This window comes from Chiloscyllium punctatum, chromosome 20 (assembly GCF_047496795.1).
Source record: "Chiloscyllium punctatum isolate Juve2018m chromosome 20, sChiPun1.3, whole genome shotgun sequence".
Lineage (NCBI taxonomy): Eukaryota > Metazoa > Chordata > Chondrichthyes > Orectolobiformes > Hemiscylliidae > Chiloscyllium > Chiloscyllium punctatum.
The window spans coordinates 91,957,535-91,977,655 of NC_092758.1; the positions used below are offsets into that span (position 1 = coordinate 91,957,535).

At 42.5% G+C, this 20,121-nt stretch overlaps 1 protein-coding gene across 5 annotated transcripts in view; it reads left to right on the forward strand.

Moving 5' to 3' along the window:
• nsd1a (nuclear receptor binding SET domain protein 1a) overlaps nucleotides 1-20,121 on the forward strand; it is a 238,012-nt gene that overhangs the window by 184,242 nt on the left and 33,649 nt on the right. For 4 of the 5 annotated variants that reach the window (XM_072591225.1, XM_072591226.1, XM_072591224.1 and 1 more), the window contains exons 15-19: nucleotides 1-180; nucleotides 7,825-7,981; nucleotides 13,246-13,451; nucleotides 13,957-14,069; nucleotides 18,679-18,948. In XM_072591225.1, coding sequence (XP_072447326.1) covers nucleotides 1-180; nucleotides 7,825-7,981; nucleotides 13,246-13,451; nucleotides 13,957-14,069; nucleotides 18,679-18,948 — 926 coding nt within the window. Of the gene's footprint in view, nucleotides 181-7,824; nucleotides 7,982-13,245; nucleotides 13,452-13,956; nucleotides 14,070-17,435; nucleotides 17,545-18,678; nucleotides 18,949-20,121 lie in introns of those variants that run through there. The other variant, XR_011963528.1, reaches the window with a different exon arrangement.

Sequence of the window (20,121 nt, forward strand, 5' to 3'; positions counted from 1 at the left end):
GTCGAATGATGCGCTGTGTGCGGTGTCCTGTGGCTTATCATGCCAGCGATAATTGTTTGGCAGCAGGATGCGTGGTCCTGGCTTCAAACAGTATCATATGTACTAACCACTTCACTCCACGGAGGGGCTGCAGGCATCATGGTCATGTCAATGTCAGCTGGTGCTTTGTATGCTCAGAAGGTAAGGTAAAAGCTGCAAGTAACGGATTTGCACTTCCTTTTTCCTCAATATCTTTTGTACTCCTATTTAATTTATTTTCCTGAAGGTCCTGCAGCTTGTTTGCAACAACCGTGCACAGATGGCTGTTATATTCTTTTATCTTCTGTTTAATAAGTTTTGCCTATTTCAGTGCATATGAACTGTAAAACAGAGTTGGCATCTGCATTAAAATCATACACAGAAGAATGTCCTAATACGTTAAGTACTCATGCACTAATATAGTAAATATTAGTTGCAGTCTCCTCCACTTAAAAAGGACAGTTATTTATGTAAATTAGAAAGGATGACTGTTATCCTTTTAAGACCATTTAAAAAAAACAGGTGTTGGCCATTCGGTCTATCGAGCCTGCTCCTAATAATTCACATATCCCCTCATCACATAATCCTTAATTCCCCTAATGATCAAGATTCTTCTTTATTTCAGCCTTAAATATACACAAGGAGTTTGACCCCATAACTCTGTTGGGAATTCTGTTCCAATGACACTTAACGCTATGGTAGAAGAAGTTCCTTCCTATCTCAGCGTTAAATTCGCCCCCTTTTAATCTGAGACTATACCCTCGGATCCTTTACTCTGTTATGGGGGGGGCAAACATCCTCTCAGCATTACCCTGTCAAGTCCCTTAAAGAATCCTATAATGTTTCAATGAGATCACCACTCTTTTTCAAAATTCCAATGAGTAGAGTCCCAACCTGTTTAATCTTTTTGCCATAAGACATCCCTCCGAACCAGGACCATCCCAGTGAACCTTCTGCACTGAAATAATACATTTTCTTAAATAAGAGGATCAAAACTGCTCACAGTACTCCAGATTTAGTCTCACCAGCACCTTGCACAGTTGCAATAAGAATTGGCGAAACTGAAGATTAGAGTGGTGCTGGAAATGCACAGCAGTTCAGGCAGCATCCAAGGAGCAGGAAAATTGATGCTACGGGCAAGAGCCCTTCATTCGGAATGAGCCTGATTCCTGACGAAGGGCTCCTTCCCGAAACGTTGATTTTCCTGCTCCTCGGATGCTGCCTGAACTGCTGTGCATTTCCAGCACCCCTGCAATAAGACTTCCCTACTCTATACTCTAACCTCCTTGAAATAAGGGCTAACATTCCGTTAGCCTTCTTGATTACCTGCTGAAACTGTGTGCTAGCTTTGTGCTTCATGCACAAATATCCCCAAGTCCCTTTGTGTTGTAACTTTTTATATTTTTGTCCATTTAAATAATAGTGTTCTATTGTTCTTCCTTCCAAAGTGAACAGCTTCACATTTACCCACATGATATACCATTTGATAACTTTTTGTCTACTTAATTAACATATCAATATTGCTCTGTAAATGGTTTGTATCCCTCTCACAACCTGCCTTTCCACCTACTTTTGTATTGCCTATAAATTTGGCTACAGTACATACATATCCTTTAAGTCATTTGTGTATATTGTCAATAGTTGTGGTCCCAGCACTGATCCCTTTGGAATTCCACCGATTACAGATTGCCAACTTTTAAAAAAAACCCTTTTCCCACTCCCCTTTCCTGCCGATGAGCCAGTTCTCTATCCAGGACCATATGCTACCTTAAAAACCATGGGTTCTTTCTTCTGACTTCATTTTTTTGTGATATACCTTGTTAGATGCCTTCTGGAAGTCCAAATAGAGCATGTCTACTGGCTTCTGTCTCTCCACTCTGGTTGAGACTTCCTCAAAAAATTCTAATAAATTAATTGGACACCATTTTCCTTTCAAGAAGCCATGCCGACTGCTTGATGAGATTATGATTTTCCAAGTGTTCTGCTATTATTTCCTCAATAATTGATTCCAATACTTTTACAATAATTGCCATTAGGCTAATTGGCCTATAGTTACCTGCTTTTTCACCACATTGCATTGCAATGGCGTCCAAAACCTGAAGTCAGTGCTAGGAATGGCGCCAGCATTACAATTGCTGTGCAACTTAGAGGGAATATTGCCTAGTGACCACCTCATAAAATTCTGTCAAATTTATTAGACATGATCTCCCTGACTGCTGTGTTGGCTCTCCTTGATTAATCTTTGCCCCTCCAAGTGGAGATTAATTCTGACCCTCAACCTTTTTCCCGTCGTTTCCTTTCCACTAAGATTAGACACACTGGTCAGTAATTTCCTGCTTTATTCACACTACCTTTCTTGAATAATGAAAGTACATCAGCTATCCTAGTGTTCTGTCATCTCTCCTTTGGTCAGACAGAATTTGAAACTTAATGTCAGAGTCCCTGCAATCTCCTGTGTTGACTCCCACAGGATTCTGGGATACATCTCATCTGAGCCTAGGGATTCAGCCAGTTTTAAGTGCACCAAATCACTATTACTTCCTCCTTATCAAAACTAATTTGTTAAACACGTCACAATCCCTGTCTCTGATGTCTATACCTGTATCATCCTATACTATAGTGAATACAGATTCAAAGTTCTCATTTTAAAACCTCTTCTACATCTTCTCGCTCCATACACCAATTGCCACTTTGGTCCCTAATTTGCTCTACTCTTTCCCTGATTATCCTACTTACCCCAATGTAATTTAAAATACCTTTGGACTTTCCCTTGTTTTATCCATCAGTGAGTTTTCATGTTCCCTCTTTGCTCTTGTAATTTATTTTAAATAACTCCCTGCATTTCATATACTCTACAAGGACGCCTGCTACTTTGTGCTCTTGATATCTGCCATAAACCTCCCTTATATCCTTATCAAATCCTGCACAACTCTTGCAATCCATGGTTCTCTGGACTTGTTGGTCCCACCCTTCACCAATATGACGACAAGTTAACCCTGCACTCTCACTATTTCTTTTCTGAATAATTCCCACTATTCTGATGAAGAATTTCCTACAAGCAGTTGCTCCCACTTCACTTTAGCCAGAACTTGTCCATCCCCTCCAATTCAGAACCTTTACTTCTGGTACATCTTTGTCATTTCCCTAACAAGCTTCAATTTTATAAAGTTATGGTTGCTATCACTAAGATACTTCCCCACTGACATCTACACCATTTGTTCCCTCAAATTAGGTCGAGAACTGCCTCCCTTTTGCACTTCCTATGTAATTACTTAAAAAGTTCTAAAAGAGAGAAAATGCTGGAAAATCTCAGCAAGTCTGGCAGCATCTGTAAGGAGAGAAAAGAGCTGATGTTTCGAGTCTAACTGACCCTTTGTCAAAGCTGGGCTTTGTCAGATGCTGCCAGACTTGCTGAGACTTTCCAGCATTTTCTATCTTTTGGTTTCAGATTCCAGCATCCGCAGTAATTTGCTTTTACTTAAAAAGCTCTTCTGGGTATATTTTGAGAATTCCAGCCCTCCTAAGCCTTTCCAAGTGGAAAGCCCCTGTTTGTGTGAACTTATTATTTTTACACCTCTGAGATTTGTGTGTGTATCTGTCCTAACTCTCCTTGACTGTACACTCCCAATAGTGTGATTGCCCCATTTTGCTTATAAGTTTTACCCATATGGCCATATTTGAGGAACTTTAAGATATTAGCCCTACTAACTGAAGTAGACTTCTGGATCACTTCCTCTTTAACACACAGATCCGAAAGATTCTGCATCACTAGAATATTGAGCTGCCAATCCTGTCCCTCCCTCACATGTATTTGTGATAATATTGATACAATCAACACCCTCAACTCGTCTCATTTACTCACAAGACTCCTTGCATTAAAATAAACACAAGCCCAGCCTTGCAGTACACCCTTGTGCCCTAACTTGATTGTAAATGTTCTACCTTCCAGATTGATTTGTTTTCTTTTCTATACTTGTCTGTGTTTCATCATCTGTTGTACTTCTACTCCCATATCCCATATCCTTGTCAAAACCCCCACCAGCAAAACTAGCAAGTTTGGCATAGATAAGACCATGGGAACAGAAATTAGGCCATTTGGCCCATCAGATCTGCTCCGCCATTCGATCATGGCTGATAGAATTTTCCACTCCATTTTCCCGCTTTCTCCCCATAACCGTTGTCCCCTTGGCAGTCGAGAACTTATCTATGACTGTCTTAAATATACTCAATAACCTGGCATCCACTGCCCTCTGTGCTACTAAATTTCATAGATTGACCACTCTCTGGCTAAAGCAGTTTCTCCTGTTCTCCGTTCTAAAGGGTCTTCCCTTTCCTCTAAGGCTGTACCCTTCGGTCCTCATCTATCATACCAATGGAAACACCTTCCTAGTGCCCACTCTGTCCAGGCTGTTCAGTATTCTGCAAGTTTCAATCAGATTTCCCCCCCACACCCTTATCCTTCTAAACTCCATGGAGTATAGTCCCAGAGTTCACAAAAGTTCCTCATTTGTTACTCCCATTCTTGTTCCGGTCCAAACACACCCAAAAAATGGACTCTAATCCAACCATCGAGAGCACTCTGTCCTGCACCTGTTTGTACAGCAGATGAACATGTGGGTAATCTGCCCATTCCTCCACTCTATACAACTAATGGCAGGTTTTTACAAGTTCCTGTGCACCAGTAACTTTTTAAAAATACCATTTGTTGGAACTTGTGTCTGTTATCTTGTGCCAATTCAAATACTGTGGTGTTTGTAATTAGTACTTTTTAATGTTTTGTTCCCTTGATATTAATAGAGCAGTGATGATTATGAAGTATGTTACCGAATCCTTTTATTTTTAATTCTGCATAAATCCAGATACCCAGAGTATTAGGAATAATAAAGAGGGTATTCTTATCGTAAGACTGCACCACGTGATGAAGTTAGTGAGGATGAGCAAGGACTCCTGAAAATCAGAAAATAGCCCTCTAGAAAATCTCAAGAGGAACCCTCAGAGAGAAAAAAATGACTTCCACCTTCAATCTTGCTAGCGCTCCTGCCCCCACCCCCGCCTCCCCTGTACCCCCGCCTCCCCTGTACCCCCGCCTCCCCTGTACCCCCGCCTCCCCTGTACCCCCGCCTCCCCTGTACCCCCGCCTCCCCTGTACCCCCGCCTCCCCTGTACCCCCGCCTCCCCTTTACCCCCGCCTCCCCTGTACCCCCGCCTCCCCTGTTGCCCCGCCTCCCCTGTTGCCCCGCCTCCCCTGTTGCCCCGCCTCCCCTGTTGCCCCGCCTCCCCTGTTGCCCCGCCTCCCTTCTCTCGCTCTCTTCCCTCCCTTCTCTCGCTCTCTTCCCTCCCTTCTCTCGCTCTCTTCCCTCCCTTCTCTCGCTCTCTTCCCTCCCTTCTCTCGCTCTCTTCCCTCCCTTCTCTCGCTCTCTTCCCTCCCTTCTCTCGCTCTCTTCCCTCCCTTCTCTCTCCTTTTCTCTCTCTCCGCCTCTCTCTCTGTCTCTCACCCTCTGTCTTGTCCTCTTTCTCTCTCTCTTCCCCCCCATGCCCCCTCCCCCCTCTCTCTTGCCCCCCACTTCACGCTCTCCCTCTCCCCTTTCTCTGTTGCCCTCTTTCTCTCACTCCCCCCTTCCTAGTCTCTCTCACTCCCCCCCTTCCCCCACTCCCTCCTTCTCTCCCCCTTTCCCTCCTTCTCCCCCATCTTTCCCCCTCTCTCTCCTTCCCCATCTCTCTCTCTCTCTCTTCCACCCCTTTTTCTGTCTCTCTTCCCCCTTCCCTCTCACTTCCCCCTTCCCCTCCTCTCTCTCTCTCTCCTCCCTCTTTCTCTCTGCCCCTCTTTCCCCTCTCTTGCCCACTTTCCTCCCTTCTCTCTCCCCCCCACTTCCCCCACTCTCACCCTCTTTGCCTCTCTCTCTTCCCTCACTTCCCCTTCTCTCTGCTCCCTTCTCTCTCTCCCCAACTTCTCTCTCCTCCCCCACTCTCTGACCCTTTTCTCTCTCTCCTCCCCCCCCCCACTTTCTCTCTCCTCCCTTCTGTCTCACCCTTCCCTTCTCTCTCTTCCCTCACCTTTCTCTCCCCCACCCCACCCTTCTCTTCCCCCCTCTCCCTTCCCCTTCTCTCTCCCCCTGCCATCTCTCTCCACCCACCCTCTCTCTCCCCTGCCACTCTTACCCCCTGCATACTCTTGCCCCCTCCCTTCTCTCTCCCCCCCCCACCTTCTCTCCCCCCTCCCTTCGTTTTCTCCCCCCCTCGCTCTCTCCCCCGCCTTCGCTCTCGCCCCCCCCTTCGCGCTCCCCCCCCCTTCGCGCTCCCCCCCCCTTCCTTCGCTCTCCCCCTCCCTTCGCTCTCTCCCCTCCCTTCGCTCTCTCCCCTCCCTTCGCTCTCTCCCCTCCCTTCGCTCTCCCCCCTCCCGTCGCTCTCCCCCCTCCCGTCGCTCTCCCCCCCTCCCGTCGCTCTCCCCCCTCCCGTCGCTCTCCCCCCTCCCGTCGCTCTCCCCCCTCCCGTCGCTCTCCCCCCTCCCGTCGCTCTCCCCGCTCCCGTCGCTCTCCCCGCTCCCGTCGCTCTCCCCGCTCCCGTCGCTCTCCCCCCTCCCGTCGCTCTCCCCCCTCCCGTCGCTCTCCCCCCTCCCTTCGCGCTCTCCCCCCTCCCTTCGCGCTCTCCCCCCTCCCTTCGCGCTCTCCCCCCTCCCTTCGCGCTCTCCCCCTCCCCTTCTCGCTCTCCCCCCTCCCTTCTCGCTCTCCCCCCTCCCTTCTCGCTCTCCCCCCTCCCTTCTCGCTCTCCCCCCTCCCTTCTCGCTCTCCCCCCTCCCTTCTCGCTCTCCCCCCTCCCTTTGCTCACCCCCTCCCTTCACTGTCCCCCCTCCCTTCTCTCTCCCCCCTTCTCTTCCCCCCCCTTCGCCTTCTCCCCCCACCTTCTCTCTCTCACCCCGCCATGTCTCTCTTCCCCCCCCTTCTCTTTCCCTCTCCCCCCTCCCTTTCTCTCTCTCCCCTTCCTTTTCTCTCTCTCCCCCTTCCCTTTGCTCACTTACCTTCCTTCGCTCTCCCCCCTCCCTTCTCTCTGTCCCCCTCTCTTTCTCTCTCCCCCATTCCCTTCGCTCTCCCCCCTTACTTCACTTCCCCCCCACAATGTTGGCTCTCTCCCCCTCCCTTTGCTCCCATCCTTCTCCTAACTTTCTCCACTCCCTTTGCTCTCCTTCTGCCTCCACCTCCCATATCTGTCCCCCCTTCCTTCTCTCTCTCTCTCTCTCTCCCCTTTCCCTCTCTCTCCTCCTTCTTTCTCTCTCTCTCTGTTTCCTTCTCTCGCTCTCTCCCCTTCCTTCTCTCAGCCTCTCTCTTCCCTGGATTAGTGGTGCTGGAAGAGCACAGCAGTTCAGGCAGCATCCAAGGATCTTCGAAATCGGCGTTTCGGGCAAAAGCCCTTATAAAAGATGAAGGGCTTTTGCCCGAAACGCCGATTTCGAAGATCCTTGGATGCTGCCTGAACTGCTGTGCTCTTCCAGCACCACTAATCCAGAATCTGGTTTCCAGCATCTGCAGTCATTGTTTTTACCTCTCCCTTCCCTTCCTGCCCTTTCTTTTTTTCTCTCTCTCCCTCTTTTTCTCTCCATCTCTCCGCCACCCATTTAGTGAGAGCAGCTTTGACTTGCAGGCTGTAAGGGTAAGCTGTAACGTAGAGAGGCCAAATTTATTTTATGAATAAGTTTTTACTTCAAGATCAAATTCTCCATGTGTCAGTGTTTTTACATTGTAATTACTATTTTTTTCCTCCTTGCCTTTCACTGCTACCTTTCACTGTAAATGTGTGCATTTGTATTGTCAGGTGGCAGTTTGCTGTGCTGTGAGTCATGTCCTGCTGCCTTTCACCGTGAGTGCCTGAACATTGAGATGCCTAAAGGAAAGTGGTACTGCAATGACTGTAAGGCTGGCAAAAAGCCCCATTATAAAGACATCATCTGGGTCAAACTGGGTCGATACAGGTTAGTTTGGAAATAAAAGGAATCCTCATGTTGATTGGATATCAAACAATTTAAACTGACAGGATGCAAATCAGTTCAGTTACCATTTTTTAAAAAGTGTGGTTTTTCTTTTCCTTCCTTGGAGGTAGTGAGAGTGACGTAAAGAGTCAAACATAATTTTTCAAGTTGGGCCTGGAGAGAATTTCCCACTCTTTTTGACACCTCAGGAATTGAATGTTGGCTGAGAAGTTTCATTTTTGCTTTGTTAGCAATAAACACCCTAAAGTGATCAATTACAGATTCAACTCGCCATCTCCTCAATCAATTTCCGCAACAGGCAGGAAAGGTGGCTAGTTTTCCAACTGGAAATTCTTGGTGATCTAGAGGTGAGATAGAGCAAGGGCAATCAGTGCAATTTAGGTAAAAGAATGGGGTTCAGTGAGGCGATCTTTGAAAATCACTGCCCACTTTTGCCTCCTCCACCCAATGAGAAAAAGGCTGTGTACTCCCTATACACACACGTCTGTGTGGCCAAGTTCTAACTCCATCTACATGTTCGCTGAGAACACCACCGTTGTGTGCCGGATCTGAAACAATGACAAAACAGAATACAGGAAAGAGATAAAGTACTTGGTGGTGTGGTGTAAACATAACAATCTCTCCCTCAACGTTAGCAATGCAAAAGAGTTAGCCATTGACTTCCAAGAAGTGAGGTGGAGGGCATGCCCTTTGCTATATAATGGTTCTAAGGTGGAGATACTCAAAAACATCAAGTTCCTAGGAGTGATAATCACCAACAATCTATCCTCGTCCACCCACATTGGTGCTACAGTCAAGAAAGCACTGCAACACCACTACTTCCTCACGAAGCTAAGGAAACTCAGCATGTCTTTAAAGACTTTTACCAATTTTTATAAGTGCACCGTAGAAAGCATTCTATCTGGATGCATCGTAGCTTGGTACGGCAACTGCACTGGCCAGGACCATAAGAAACTATAAAGAGTTGCCCAGTCCATCACACAAGCCAATCTTCCATCCGTTGACTCCACATATACTTCTCATTGCCCCAGGAAGGCAGGCAACATATTTAAAGACACCTCCCATCCTGGTTATAATCTCTTCCATCGGGCAGAAAGTACAAAAGCTTAAACAAACATACCAAATGACTCAAGAATAACTTCTTCCCTGCTGTTATTAGACTTCTGAATGGACCTCAGATTTTAAATTTAATGTTGATCTCACTCTTTGTGCACCTTCTGTGCAGCCATACCATTGTCTTCTTCGCTCCATTCTATTACCCTAATGCACTTTGTATGAAATGATCTGCTGGTACTTCACGTAAAACTAAATTTTCCACTGTATCCACGTACATGTGACACCAATAAATCAAATCAAAAAAGCCTTCCCGCTGCTGAATCTGTCAAGGAGTAGGTGTGGAACGACGGATTTTAGGGACCCAGAAGCTGCTGACCTATTAATCTACTCATTTGCAGGCAATCAGGCTAATTACCTCAATAGGGGTGGTGTGTTAATCACCACTTTGAAAGACTATCAAAAAATCAAGCCCACAAAATGCAAGGAAGGAGAAAATGGAATCATGCCCCTTTCTTGCAAAAACATCATGTAAAACATATTGGGGCTGGGTTTATGACACAATCAAAGCATATCAGACACCAGATCAGCAGGTTACATGTTTAAGTCATGTCAGGCTGAGGAAGCTTTTGGATTTATAGCATAGTGGTAGTGTCTCCATTCCTGGACCAGGAGTCCAAGGTTCAAGTCCCACCTGCTCCAGAGGTGTCTAATAACATCACCGAACAGCTTGATTAGAAAAATAGGTTAATTGAAAAAAAAGTTCTGAAATTTCTCTTGTGAAGCGGGTTCTCTTAAAACCTGTTCTGTCTCACAAAAGTAAATCAAGAATTTATAAATGTTCAGTGGAAAAAGCAGGAGTTTGGCAGTAGCTGATGATGCTTATTTAATGTGAGACATTGCACATTTGATGGGCTAAGTGGCCTCCTCCTGCGTGGTAACACCTCTCTGATTTTCTTCCACGTTATTGCATAGAAAACTAATTTTCAGTCCTATCTTGAATATCATAAGCCAGCATTATTTTGCTTTTTTCCGTGGTGCCATACAGTGGCTGCTAGATTTTATTTGGCAGTTCATTTTAAATAATACTTTTTCATTTAAGGCAAGATAGAATGCATTAAGATGTTTTGAAATTGTATTGAACTGTGCCAGGCATGAGCTTTAACCCCTGAACATAGAGGAAAAGGTAGATGTTCTTGCTGCTGCAAACTTTCAGATTCTCAAAAGCAATCAGACTGAGTGTTTTGGATTTTTGCAACTAAGGACCAGTTTAACAGGTGTTGCAAAGTTTCAGAGAAAAATAGGGTAACTTTTGAGTTACTCACGCCACAAAGAGCAGGTGAGCATGGAGCCACAGTTCGAAAGAACACTTTGTTGTGGAGAGTTGAAGAACAAGGAGTCACCATTTGATGTCTTGCTGCTGGAAATCTATTCCAAGTATGGTCAGAAGATTAAATGAAGGTGACTTTATTCAAAAGGACACTGAAAGATTCACCAGTGGGGCAAGGAGAAGAGAACCTCTTGAATCACTGGGCTACTTTTGAGACTTAAAATACCAGGCTTTTGCTTGTGTTAAGAGGTTACTGGGGAGGTTTGACCTCATTTGTTCATGGTATATGGCCATCTCTGGCTAGGCCAACATTTGTTGCTCATTCCACTGTATTTTTGAATTGCTGCACCCTTTGAGGTGTATGCTTATTCACCATTCTAGTTGGGAGGGAGTTCAAGTTTAGATCCAGCTACAGTGAAGGAACAGCAGTATAGTTCCAAATCAAGGTGATGTGTGGCTTGGAGGAGAAATTGCAGGTGTTGGTGTTCTCATACATGTGCTGCCCTTGTCTTTCTAGGTGATAGAAATTGAGTTTGGGAGATTCTCTTTGAGGATCCTAGGTGTGGTGCTACAGTGCATCATATATTGTAGGTAGTACATACTGCTGTTATGGTGAATCTTTAGTGAAGTGAGTGAATCTTGAAGAAGGTGCATCTGCTTTGTCCTGTATGGTCTCCAGTTTCTTCGGTGCTGTTGAAATTGGTTTCAGCCAGACAAGTGGAGAACATCTCAACACGGTCCTGAATTGTGCTTTTTAAGTGATGGATGGAATTGGGAAAACAGGAGGTGAATTGAATGCTGCAGAATTCCTAGCCTCTGACCAACTGTAGCTAGAGTATTTACATCTTTGGCCTATTTTCTAGTCATTGGGAGCCCAAAGTTGTTGATCATGTGGGATTCAGTGCTTGTAATACTGTTGCTTGTCAAAAGGAGGTGATGTCATTTTCTCTTGTTTTGAGATAGTCATTGCCAGGCTTGAATGGCACAGATATTACTTGTCACTTGTAAGTAAAGGCCTGGATATCGTCCAGGTCTTGTTGCATTTGGATATGGATGGCTTCAGGATCTGAATGGTATTGATATTGTGAATTTGTCAGCACACAGATCTTATGATGGAGGAATGATGAATTGTGAGGGAAATGATGGGCATCTAAAGATAGTTGGGCTAGGGCATTACCTTGAGGACTGTTGTAGTTATTTCATGGGACTGAGATGTTTCACCTTCAAGAACTGCGACCATCTTCCTTTGTTGTGGGTATGATTCCAGCCAGTGGAGAATTTTACCAGGACATATTCAATCTGTAATTTAGAGTGCAATATTTCCCTCACAGGAAGTGTGAAAAGAAGAAAAGAAGTGGTGCTTTAGCCTTGAAGAGAAACTTCACACCTCCATCCTCTTCTCACCATCTCACTAATTAAGTTCTATGCAAGAAGTTTCATTGCCACCAATAAAGTTCTTGAGTAGCCAATGAGCAGCCACCTAAGGGCCTCAATTCGCTACTATCCTGATGTACTAACTTACAATATTTTTTGAAGCACTTTAATTTTATTCACTTTCACTTGAATTCTGTGCGGTTCTCAATGTAGTTTAAGTAGACTGAATAGACCTATGCTATCCATTCCTCTGCTATGCATTTGAAATGTCTGCATGGGTTTCCTCTGGGTGCTCTGGTTTCCTCCCACAGTCCAAAGGTATGCAGGCCAGATGAAACGGCCATGCTAAATTGCCGATAGTGTTAGGTGCATTAGTCAGAGGGAAATGGGTCTGAGTGGGTTACTCTTCGGAAGGTCAATGTGGACTTGTTGGGTCGAAGGGCCTGTTTTCACACTGTAGGGAATCTTAAAAAAAAATGTATCTCTCATCAACTTCTATTTCAGTGAGAACAAATTGATTACTGTAGTGGCAGAATTTCATGCTGTTGCATTCAGCATTATGGCTAGGAATTAGAGCACTGCATATTTTCAAGTATCATACTCTGCAATAAAGGAAACACGAAACACTGAATTTGGGTGTATAGGCTCAAATAAAATGATAACATTCCATTTTACATCATTGCTGCCTCAGTTCCAAGATATGCTCATCCAGTTTTATTCTTGTCCGTTTCAACAGGCATCCAGTTTTCAGAATTGTAGGTAAAACAGAAGTGGATTTTTGAAAAAACACTGGAAATACTTTGTACTTTTGATTACAGATATCTTGTTTCTCAGATGATGTTCGTAATATCTATTGCAATTGATGGCTACTTTATCACAAACCCATGTACAATAATGTGGATTTCAATTTTCCGTCCAATCCAATTACATGAAGATCATAAGTTTCACATTGTGATTTTCTTGCAATTATATCCTTTTGAAGAAGACGACAAGAATTTGGCAACCTAGCTAAAGGTGATAAGGAACTCAATACACCCATTTGCCATACACTTGAGAGAATACAGAACAAAGTGTTCCAGGACTATTCATGCACTACATTTCCTGCCTCCAATTGTTTCAGAAGTGGTGCTTGTAGAGTTTGTTCAAAGTAAGTTTCTTTATATACTGCAACCTAATACGCTTGACAAAAATACAGTGCATTAAATAATACAGGTAAAGAAATACAGGTGACAGCCTCGTTTTCACTAGTTCTCAGCAGCGTAGGGCTCGTCTCATTTTCTTACTGAGGTAGTTAACCTGATACATGGCAGTGCTGTGATGCATATATGATATTAAGATATACCAACTGTATTGAAAATTATTGTACAATTTTATCAATGTATTCTTATGGGGTTAAGTACCTGGTGTGGAAGCAGTTTTCAGTTATGAGCCATGAAACTGAAATCTTTTTAAAATTGCACTTTTGCACTTTTTCGTTTTGTTTTGCCAGGTGGTGGCCTGCTGAAGTCTGTCATCCTAAAAATGTTCCTACAAATATTCAGAAAATGAAGCATGAAATTGGCGAGTTCCCTGTTCGTTTCTTTGGCTCCAATGACTACTTCTGGACTTACCAGGCTCGTGTGTTCTCATATATGGAAGGGGACAAAGGGAGTAAAGACAAAAAATGCAAAGGCCTTAATACCATCTTTAAAAAAGGTAATTCCATTGAAAGCAGGAATGTTTGAGAATGTATAAAACCGGTAAGTCATAGTAATTAATGATGTTGGGAAAGTATGTGGTAGCAGCAGGAGTAAGGCAAACAGCCCAAAATGCTCAGATTCAATATGATAATAACTAATCCTGTTTTCACACTAGCTCTCCATACTTGATTCCTGAGAGATTGAAAGTATATTTATCTCAGACTTAAATGTCACCATTCGAGTTTCTTAAGTTATTCTTCTCGATTGTTCAATACTATGTATTAAAAAAATGATTTTTTTTAAAATATAGTAAACCAGAAGCTTCCTTATTTTACCACCTTGATAATCAGCTTGCATTTTCTTTTATTTTAAAGATGGTATTCAGTTCTGCAGAAGTTTAAATTCTGGGAGCAATGCATTATAAGTTGCCCTAAGTTGTTGAGTTGAGATTGTAAACCTTGCTGACATTTTTGTAACTGCAGTACATCTGTCTGGTATTTTCACTTTGGCTTTCTCTGCAGCACTACAGGAAGCTGCAGAAAGGTTTGAGGAGCTGAAAACACAAAGAGAAACAAGACAGGCACAGGAGGACAAACGGAATGAAAAGAAGCCACCACCATACAAACATATCAAGGTATGGATATGTCAGCTTCTTCTAGAACATACCAACCAGATTGTACCATATTCCAGCAAATGCATACAAACTCCTGAATGCTTTATAGTGTGCAGGATGATGAACAACATATTATAGTGTAAAAATGTAGCATGCCATAGTATCTTTACCACATGCAGGCAGAAAAGCAAAGTATTCTTGCTCTGGGTACGAGATCCAACAAAATGGTTTCCAGCCATGGGCGGTGAAGGCAGTCCAAAATAGGGCATGCCTACAATTTCAAAAGAAAATTGAATTAAGTAAATTAAGGTGGCCCTTTTTGTTCTCTTCTGGGCATAGCACCAGGTTACCTTGATAAGATTTGTGTCAGTAAAATGACAAGCTTTGATTGACACAGCCATCTCTGACCTTTGAACCTATTTTATTTGTCTGGGACAAGGATCTGCTTGAAAACTCCATGATAAAATGCACAGTGTTCACGTACTCCATTTATCCGATAGCAGCCACAGTGACAGTGTTTTAATCCTGTGCTATTCTCATTTGTGTCAGTGTTAAAATTTGAGCTATAACCTGCAAAAAGCTGTGCTACATAGTGCAAAACACTAATTCTAGGCAAAACATATAGTCGAGAGAGCACAGTTCTGTTTTTCAGTTGCACCATTGCATCCTTAGGATCATAGGGGTGGCACGGTGGCACAGTGGTTAGCACTGCTGCCTCACAGCGCCAGAGACCTGGGTTCAATTCCTGCCTCAGGCGACTGACTGTGTGGAGTTTGCACATTCTCCCCGTGTCTGCGTGGGTTTCCTCCGGGTGCTCCGGTTTCCTCCCACAGTCCAAAGATGTGCAGGCCAGGTGAATTGACCATCCTAAATTGCCCGTAGTGTTAGGTAAGGGGTAGATGTAGGGGTATGGGTGGGTTGCGCTTCGGCGGGGCGGTGTGGACTTGTTGGGCTGAAGGGCCTGTTTCCACACTGTAAGTAATCTAATCTAATCTAAAAAAATAATTAGTATGCCACTGTCTATTATTGCTGTCTTTAGGATATAGTGATGTGTTGTTCAGAAGGTTGGTGGAGTTGTGGATAGTGTGGAGAGTTTGTAGGTTACAATGGAACATTGACAGGATGCAGAACTGATAAGTGGCAGATGGAGTTCAACCTGGAAAAGTGTTAAGTCATTTACTTTCGAATGTCAACTTCAAATGCAGAATACAGGGTTAAGGGCAGGATTCTTGGCAGTGTGGAGGAACAGAGATATCCATGTACATGGATTACTCAAAGTTTCCACCCAAGTTGGTCGGGTTGTTTAGAAGGCATATGGTGTGTTGGCTTTCATTAGCAGGGGATTGAGTTTAAGAGCCACGAGCTTGTCCTGAAGCTCTATAGAATCCTGGTTAGACCATACTTGGAATATTGTGTTCAGTTCTGATCACCTCAGTATAGGAAGGATATGGAAGTTTTAGAGTGCAGAGGAGATTTACGAGGATACTGCCTGGACTGGAGGGTATGTCTTAGAAAGAAAGGTTGAGGGAGCTAGGGCTTTTCTCATTGGAGTGAAGAAGGATGAGAAATGACTTGATAGAGGTCTACAAGATGTTGAGAGGCATAGATAGAGTGGATAGCCAGAGAGCTTTTCCCATGGCGTATATGTCTATAATGGGGGGACGTAATTTTAAGGTGATTGCTGGAAGATTTAGGGGAGATATCAAAGGCACAGAGAGTGGTGGGTGCGTGGAATGCGCTGCCAGCAGTGGTAGTAGTCAGCTATATTAGGGACATTTAAGCGACTCTTGGATAGGCACATGGAAGTTAGTGCAATGGGGGGGGTATGTGGGTTAGTCTGATCTTAAAGTAGGGTAAAAGGCCGGCACAACATTGAGGGCTGAAGGGCCTGTACTGTTTGTTCAATGTTCTTAAATTACGTTTTGCTCTATGTAAAGTTTAGCGTAATGAAGGTTCTTATTTCTTTGTGCTTCACAAATGAAAAGAACATTGATAGCATTCAGTATGAGAAATCATTCTAAAATTACTGATAGTGTTCAGGGATATACAGATTAGGTGCATTAATCAGGGGTAAATGTAGAGTAATATAATAGGGTAGGGGGAATGGATTTGGGTGGGTTACTCTATGGAGGGTTGGTGTGGACTTGTTGAGCTGAATGATCTGGTTCCACACTGAAGTGATTCTATGACGATTCTGTGAATTCAGATCTTTCTTATTTAAGAATTCCTACTTTGAGCAACCTTCATGTGAGTTGATGGTTTGTTCTCCTTGTCCTTTCCTATAGTGTTGATTTTGATGTGGAGAATGACAACTGGTTCTTCTCTTTCCCAATTCCTTTCATGCATTTCATATCTTACCCTAGCACTATATAAGAAACACTTTTTCACTCATTGACATTTGGGGATGCAGAGGATGTATCCTTTTCCACAGTGTTTTAGTTACCATTCTTTCTTCCTGCACATACTTGCAGACAGTGGATACATCAAACCATTGGGACAGAACCAGTTCTGGTGGTTCATTCATTCATTAAGTTTTGCTCTCCTGTCACAGCTCTCCAGTTCTTGTGGATTTTCCAGCAGTGTGACTCAGGTGAAATGGTTTCAATACAGGCAGTTTATGTATTTTATGTAAAATACCTTAACCAAAAAGTATTGCAAAAGTAACTAATCTGATTCTTGGTGTAGCATTAGAAGGATAACCTGTATTAGTATTTGGAATACTGTTAATTTTAAATGTTTCTGTTATCTTTCGGATACAAGAACTGCAATATTTTTGAGGCTTTGTACTAATGTGTGTGAATACTGTTTTGTTCTGTCTGATGTCATGGCTGATGTTTCTTTGTATGAAATGGTGATTTCGCATTAACATTGATTTTAGCCATTCCATGAATACTCCATCACACAACATGACTGCAAAGCTTAAGTTGAATCAAATTATAAAGTTTACTGTAGTTGAGAAAATTAAACTTCAATTGAAAGGATTTGGAAAATATAAAAGACTTTAAAAATACTAAATATTCATGTGTATATTTTGTTATTGTTATGAATGGGGGAATTGTACCATACTGTCTGTTTCTCCATCTAGTTGACAGTATATTTCTATTTAAGACCTTTGTGAAAAAAGGAAAAATAATTTTAGGTGGAAGTTAGATTTGCTTTTGAAATTCTTTCATAGTACAATAGGGTTTCATTCACAGGAAAATAGGTTTCATTTTTGATACTGTTACTGTATTAATTGGTTTGTTTGAGGGAGGGATTAAATCAACTAATTTGAAAAGAAACATTTCTTGTAAGTATTTCTCCAAGTATATATTCAGTTGACAGATTATTTAAATTTAGTAGGCAATTAATTTTTTTGATCCTGATTACTTTTGAACATTTTATCAGCCTGTCTTACACCAACCTTTAAAGAGAAAAAGAGGCTAAAACGTTTTTGGAGGCAATGGCAAAAATGAAAGAACTGCTGCATAAAAATATTACTTGCATTAAAATTTCAGTAAGTTGCCAATTTTAATTTGATCCTACTGAAAAACTAGCCATATTTTAGAATTACTGTTAAAACATTACAAATTATTATTTATTTACTGTTTAGTTTGGTAAGTATAGCCTAAGTAAAAGTCTGGCATATTGTCTGTCTGACAATGTCTGATTTCTAGCGCATGTAGTAAGTATTGGGGGTTCATTTAAAAATGTGATCAGAAATATAAACTGAATGACAAAGGGGTAATTGCCAATCCAAAATCATGGCTTGGGTTTGTTGCTAAGCTTATGTTCCCAGTCGATTTTTCTTCTTTGGAGGATTCATACCTAAATATAATACTCGGTGGTCACTGCTGACAATTCCATCTCTTCTGTTAGGAAAAACTAAGCACAAATTTGATGATTTTTTTTTCTGAGCACTGGGGTAAGGGTTGCATGCATGGTTCCAGTTGTCTGCCAATTTAATTCTGTACTCCCATTCTGATTTCTGTGTTTGACTATGTACGTAGTTTCAGTGAAGCTCAACATAAGCTTGAGTCACTTTACAGTCATCTGGATTTATTCAGTAGTCATAGATCATAACCAGTACTTCCTTTTGTTTGCATTTTGGATGACAGCTGTTGATAATGATACTACATTTTCCCACTAACATCTTCTCTAGACAAGTCTTTTGTTCTTTACCATCCCCTTTGCTTCCGTGATTATTGGTTTTGTTATTTATACACTCCTGTCTTGCACCCCTCTCTCATAACTTGCATCTTATCAGAGATGTTTTTCTTTTTGTTTCTCTCTCTCTTCCCTCTTTCCCTGCATCTGTATTTGTTTCAAACCTGTTATGATGTTTTTTTTGGTTCTGGTAAAAGGCCATCAAACTGAAATGTTAACTCAGTTTCTCTCTTCTCAGATACTGTCAAATCTGCTAAGTGTTTACATAATTTTCTGTTTTTATTTCAGATTTCCATTAACCATTGTATTTTGCTTCTGTAGTGTCCTAATTCAGGGTGTAGGTTGGACTTCTTGCAAGAAATGATTATCCTGTCTGTTATATCCTAATATTCTAAACTCAGTAAGCAAATGTACTTTTATTATAGACTGTGGCAAAATAATTAAGTAATAACTGTTGGGATTTACCATCTGTCTTTTCATCAAGGTAAACAAAGCTGTGGGTAAGGCTCAGATTTTCACTGCTGATCCATCTGAAATTCCACGATGCAATTGTAAGCCAACTGACGAAAATCCTTGTGGGATAGACTCCGAATGCCTGAACAGGATGTTAATGTATGAGTGCCATCCAGCTGTCTGTCCTGCAGGAGAAAAATGCCAGAACCAGTGCTTCACTAAGCGTCAATACCCTGAAGTAGAAATTTTGAAAACTGCAGGGCGAGGCTGGGGTTTACTTGCGAAGTATAACATTAAGAAGGTGAGAAATTTGCCTCCAGATTTAGATTCTAAATTATTAGAAACTGAAATGAAAACATTATCTGTGTTCAGTTGATGATCTCCTTTGTTGAGAAGAGACCCTAAAGTACACAGCAGTACTGGCTTGCTACCATTGGTTTTTCCAACTCTGATAAGCTGAATATTCAAAAACTGAAAAATCCTCAGTGGAAAAATACTTCCATACTGAAAGTACTTCATTGTGTTTTGTTCTTTTTCAAAGTAAGATTTTTAACTAGGTCAGTGTTTGGCATTATAATTATTAAAATGCCTTCACAGTTGCTGATGGATAAATGCACTGATCAGTGTGAAGCTATGATACACCGAGCAGATTTTCTAGTTGAGGAAGCCAGTGGGACATTATAGTTGACTTCAGTAAGCCAAGCATGTATACAGGAAAAAATTGTTAATATGCATGGTCATGATATGATTCAACTCACCCAGCATGGAACTTCACATATGCATGTATTGTTGTAAGATTAGGATTGTGACTTCTGCCAACCTTCCCAAGTGGGACAGTCTGTTGGTATTAGCTGATTTTAGATTAGCGCTGTTTAAAATCTGATTCTCGATAATCATGAACTGGCTTCAACCTTACAATATAGCTTCCTTATCCCAGCAGCACACTTATAAAGCTGTGGAATTTGGGTCCATGAGCATAGTGCTAGAATAAGAGACCTGTCTTTACCAGTGTGTTCACCAGAAGCTGGATCATAGACGCATGTCATTTGGAAGTGAAATTGAAATATAAATAATGTAACAGATTGTTGCAATATCTGGCTGGAATCAGATAAGAAATGATAATTACAATTTAGCCAAAATTTGCTTTCTGTGGTAGCATAAATTGAGCCTCCTAATATCTGCAGGGATATCATAGCTGGTAAGAAAAAGAATAGCTGGTAACTAACTTCTGTTAATAACAACATCAAAGCATGCACTGATAAGAAACCTCGTAGTCAAGCACACCATACAAATGTGGGCGGCACGGTGGCACAGTGGTTAGCACTGCTGCCTCACAGAGCCAGAGACCCGCGTTCAATTCCCGCCGCAGGCGCCTGACTGTGTGGAGTTTGCACATTCTCCCCGTGTCTGCGTGGGTTTCCTCCGGGTGCTCCGGTTTCCTCCCACAGTCCAAAGATATGCAGGTCAGGTGAAT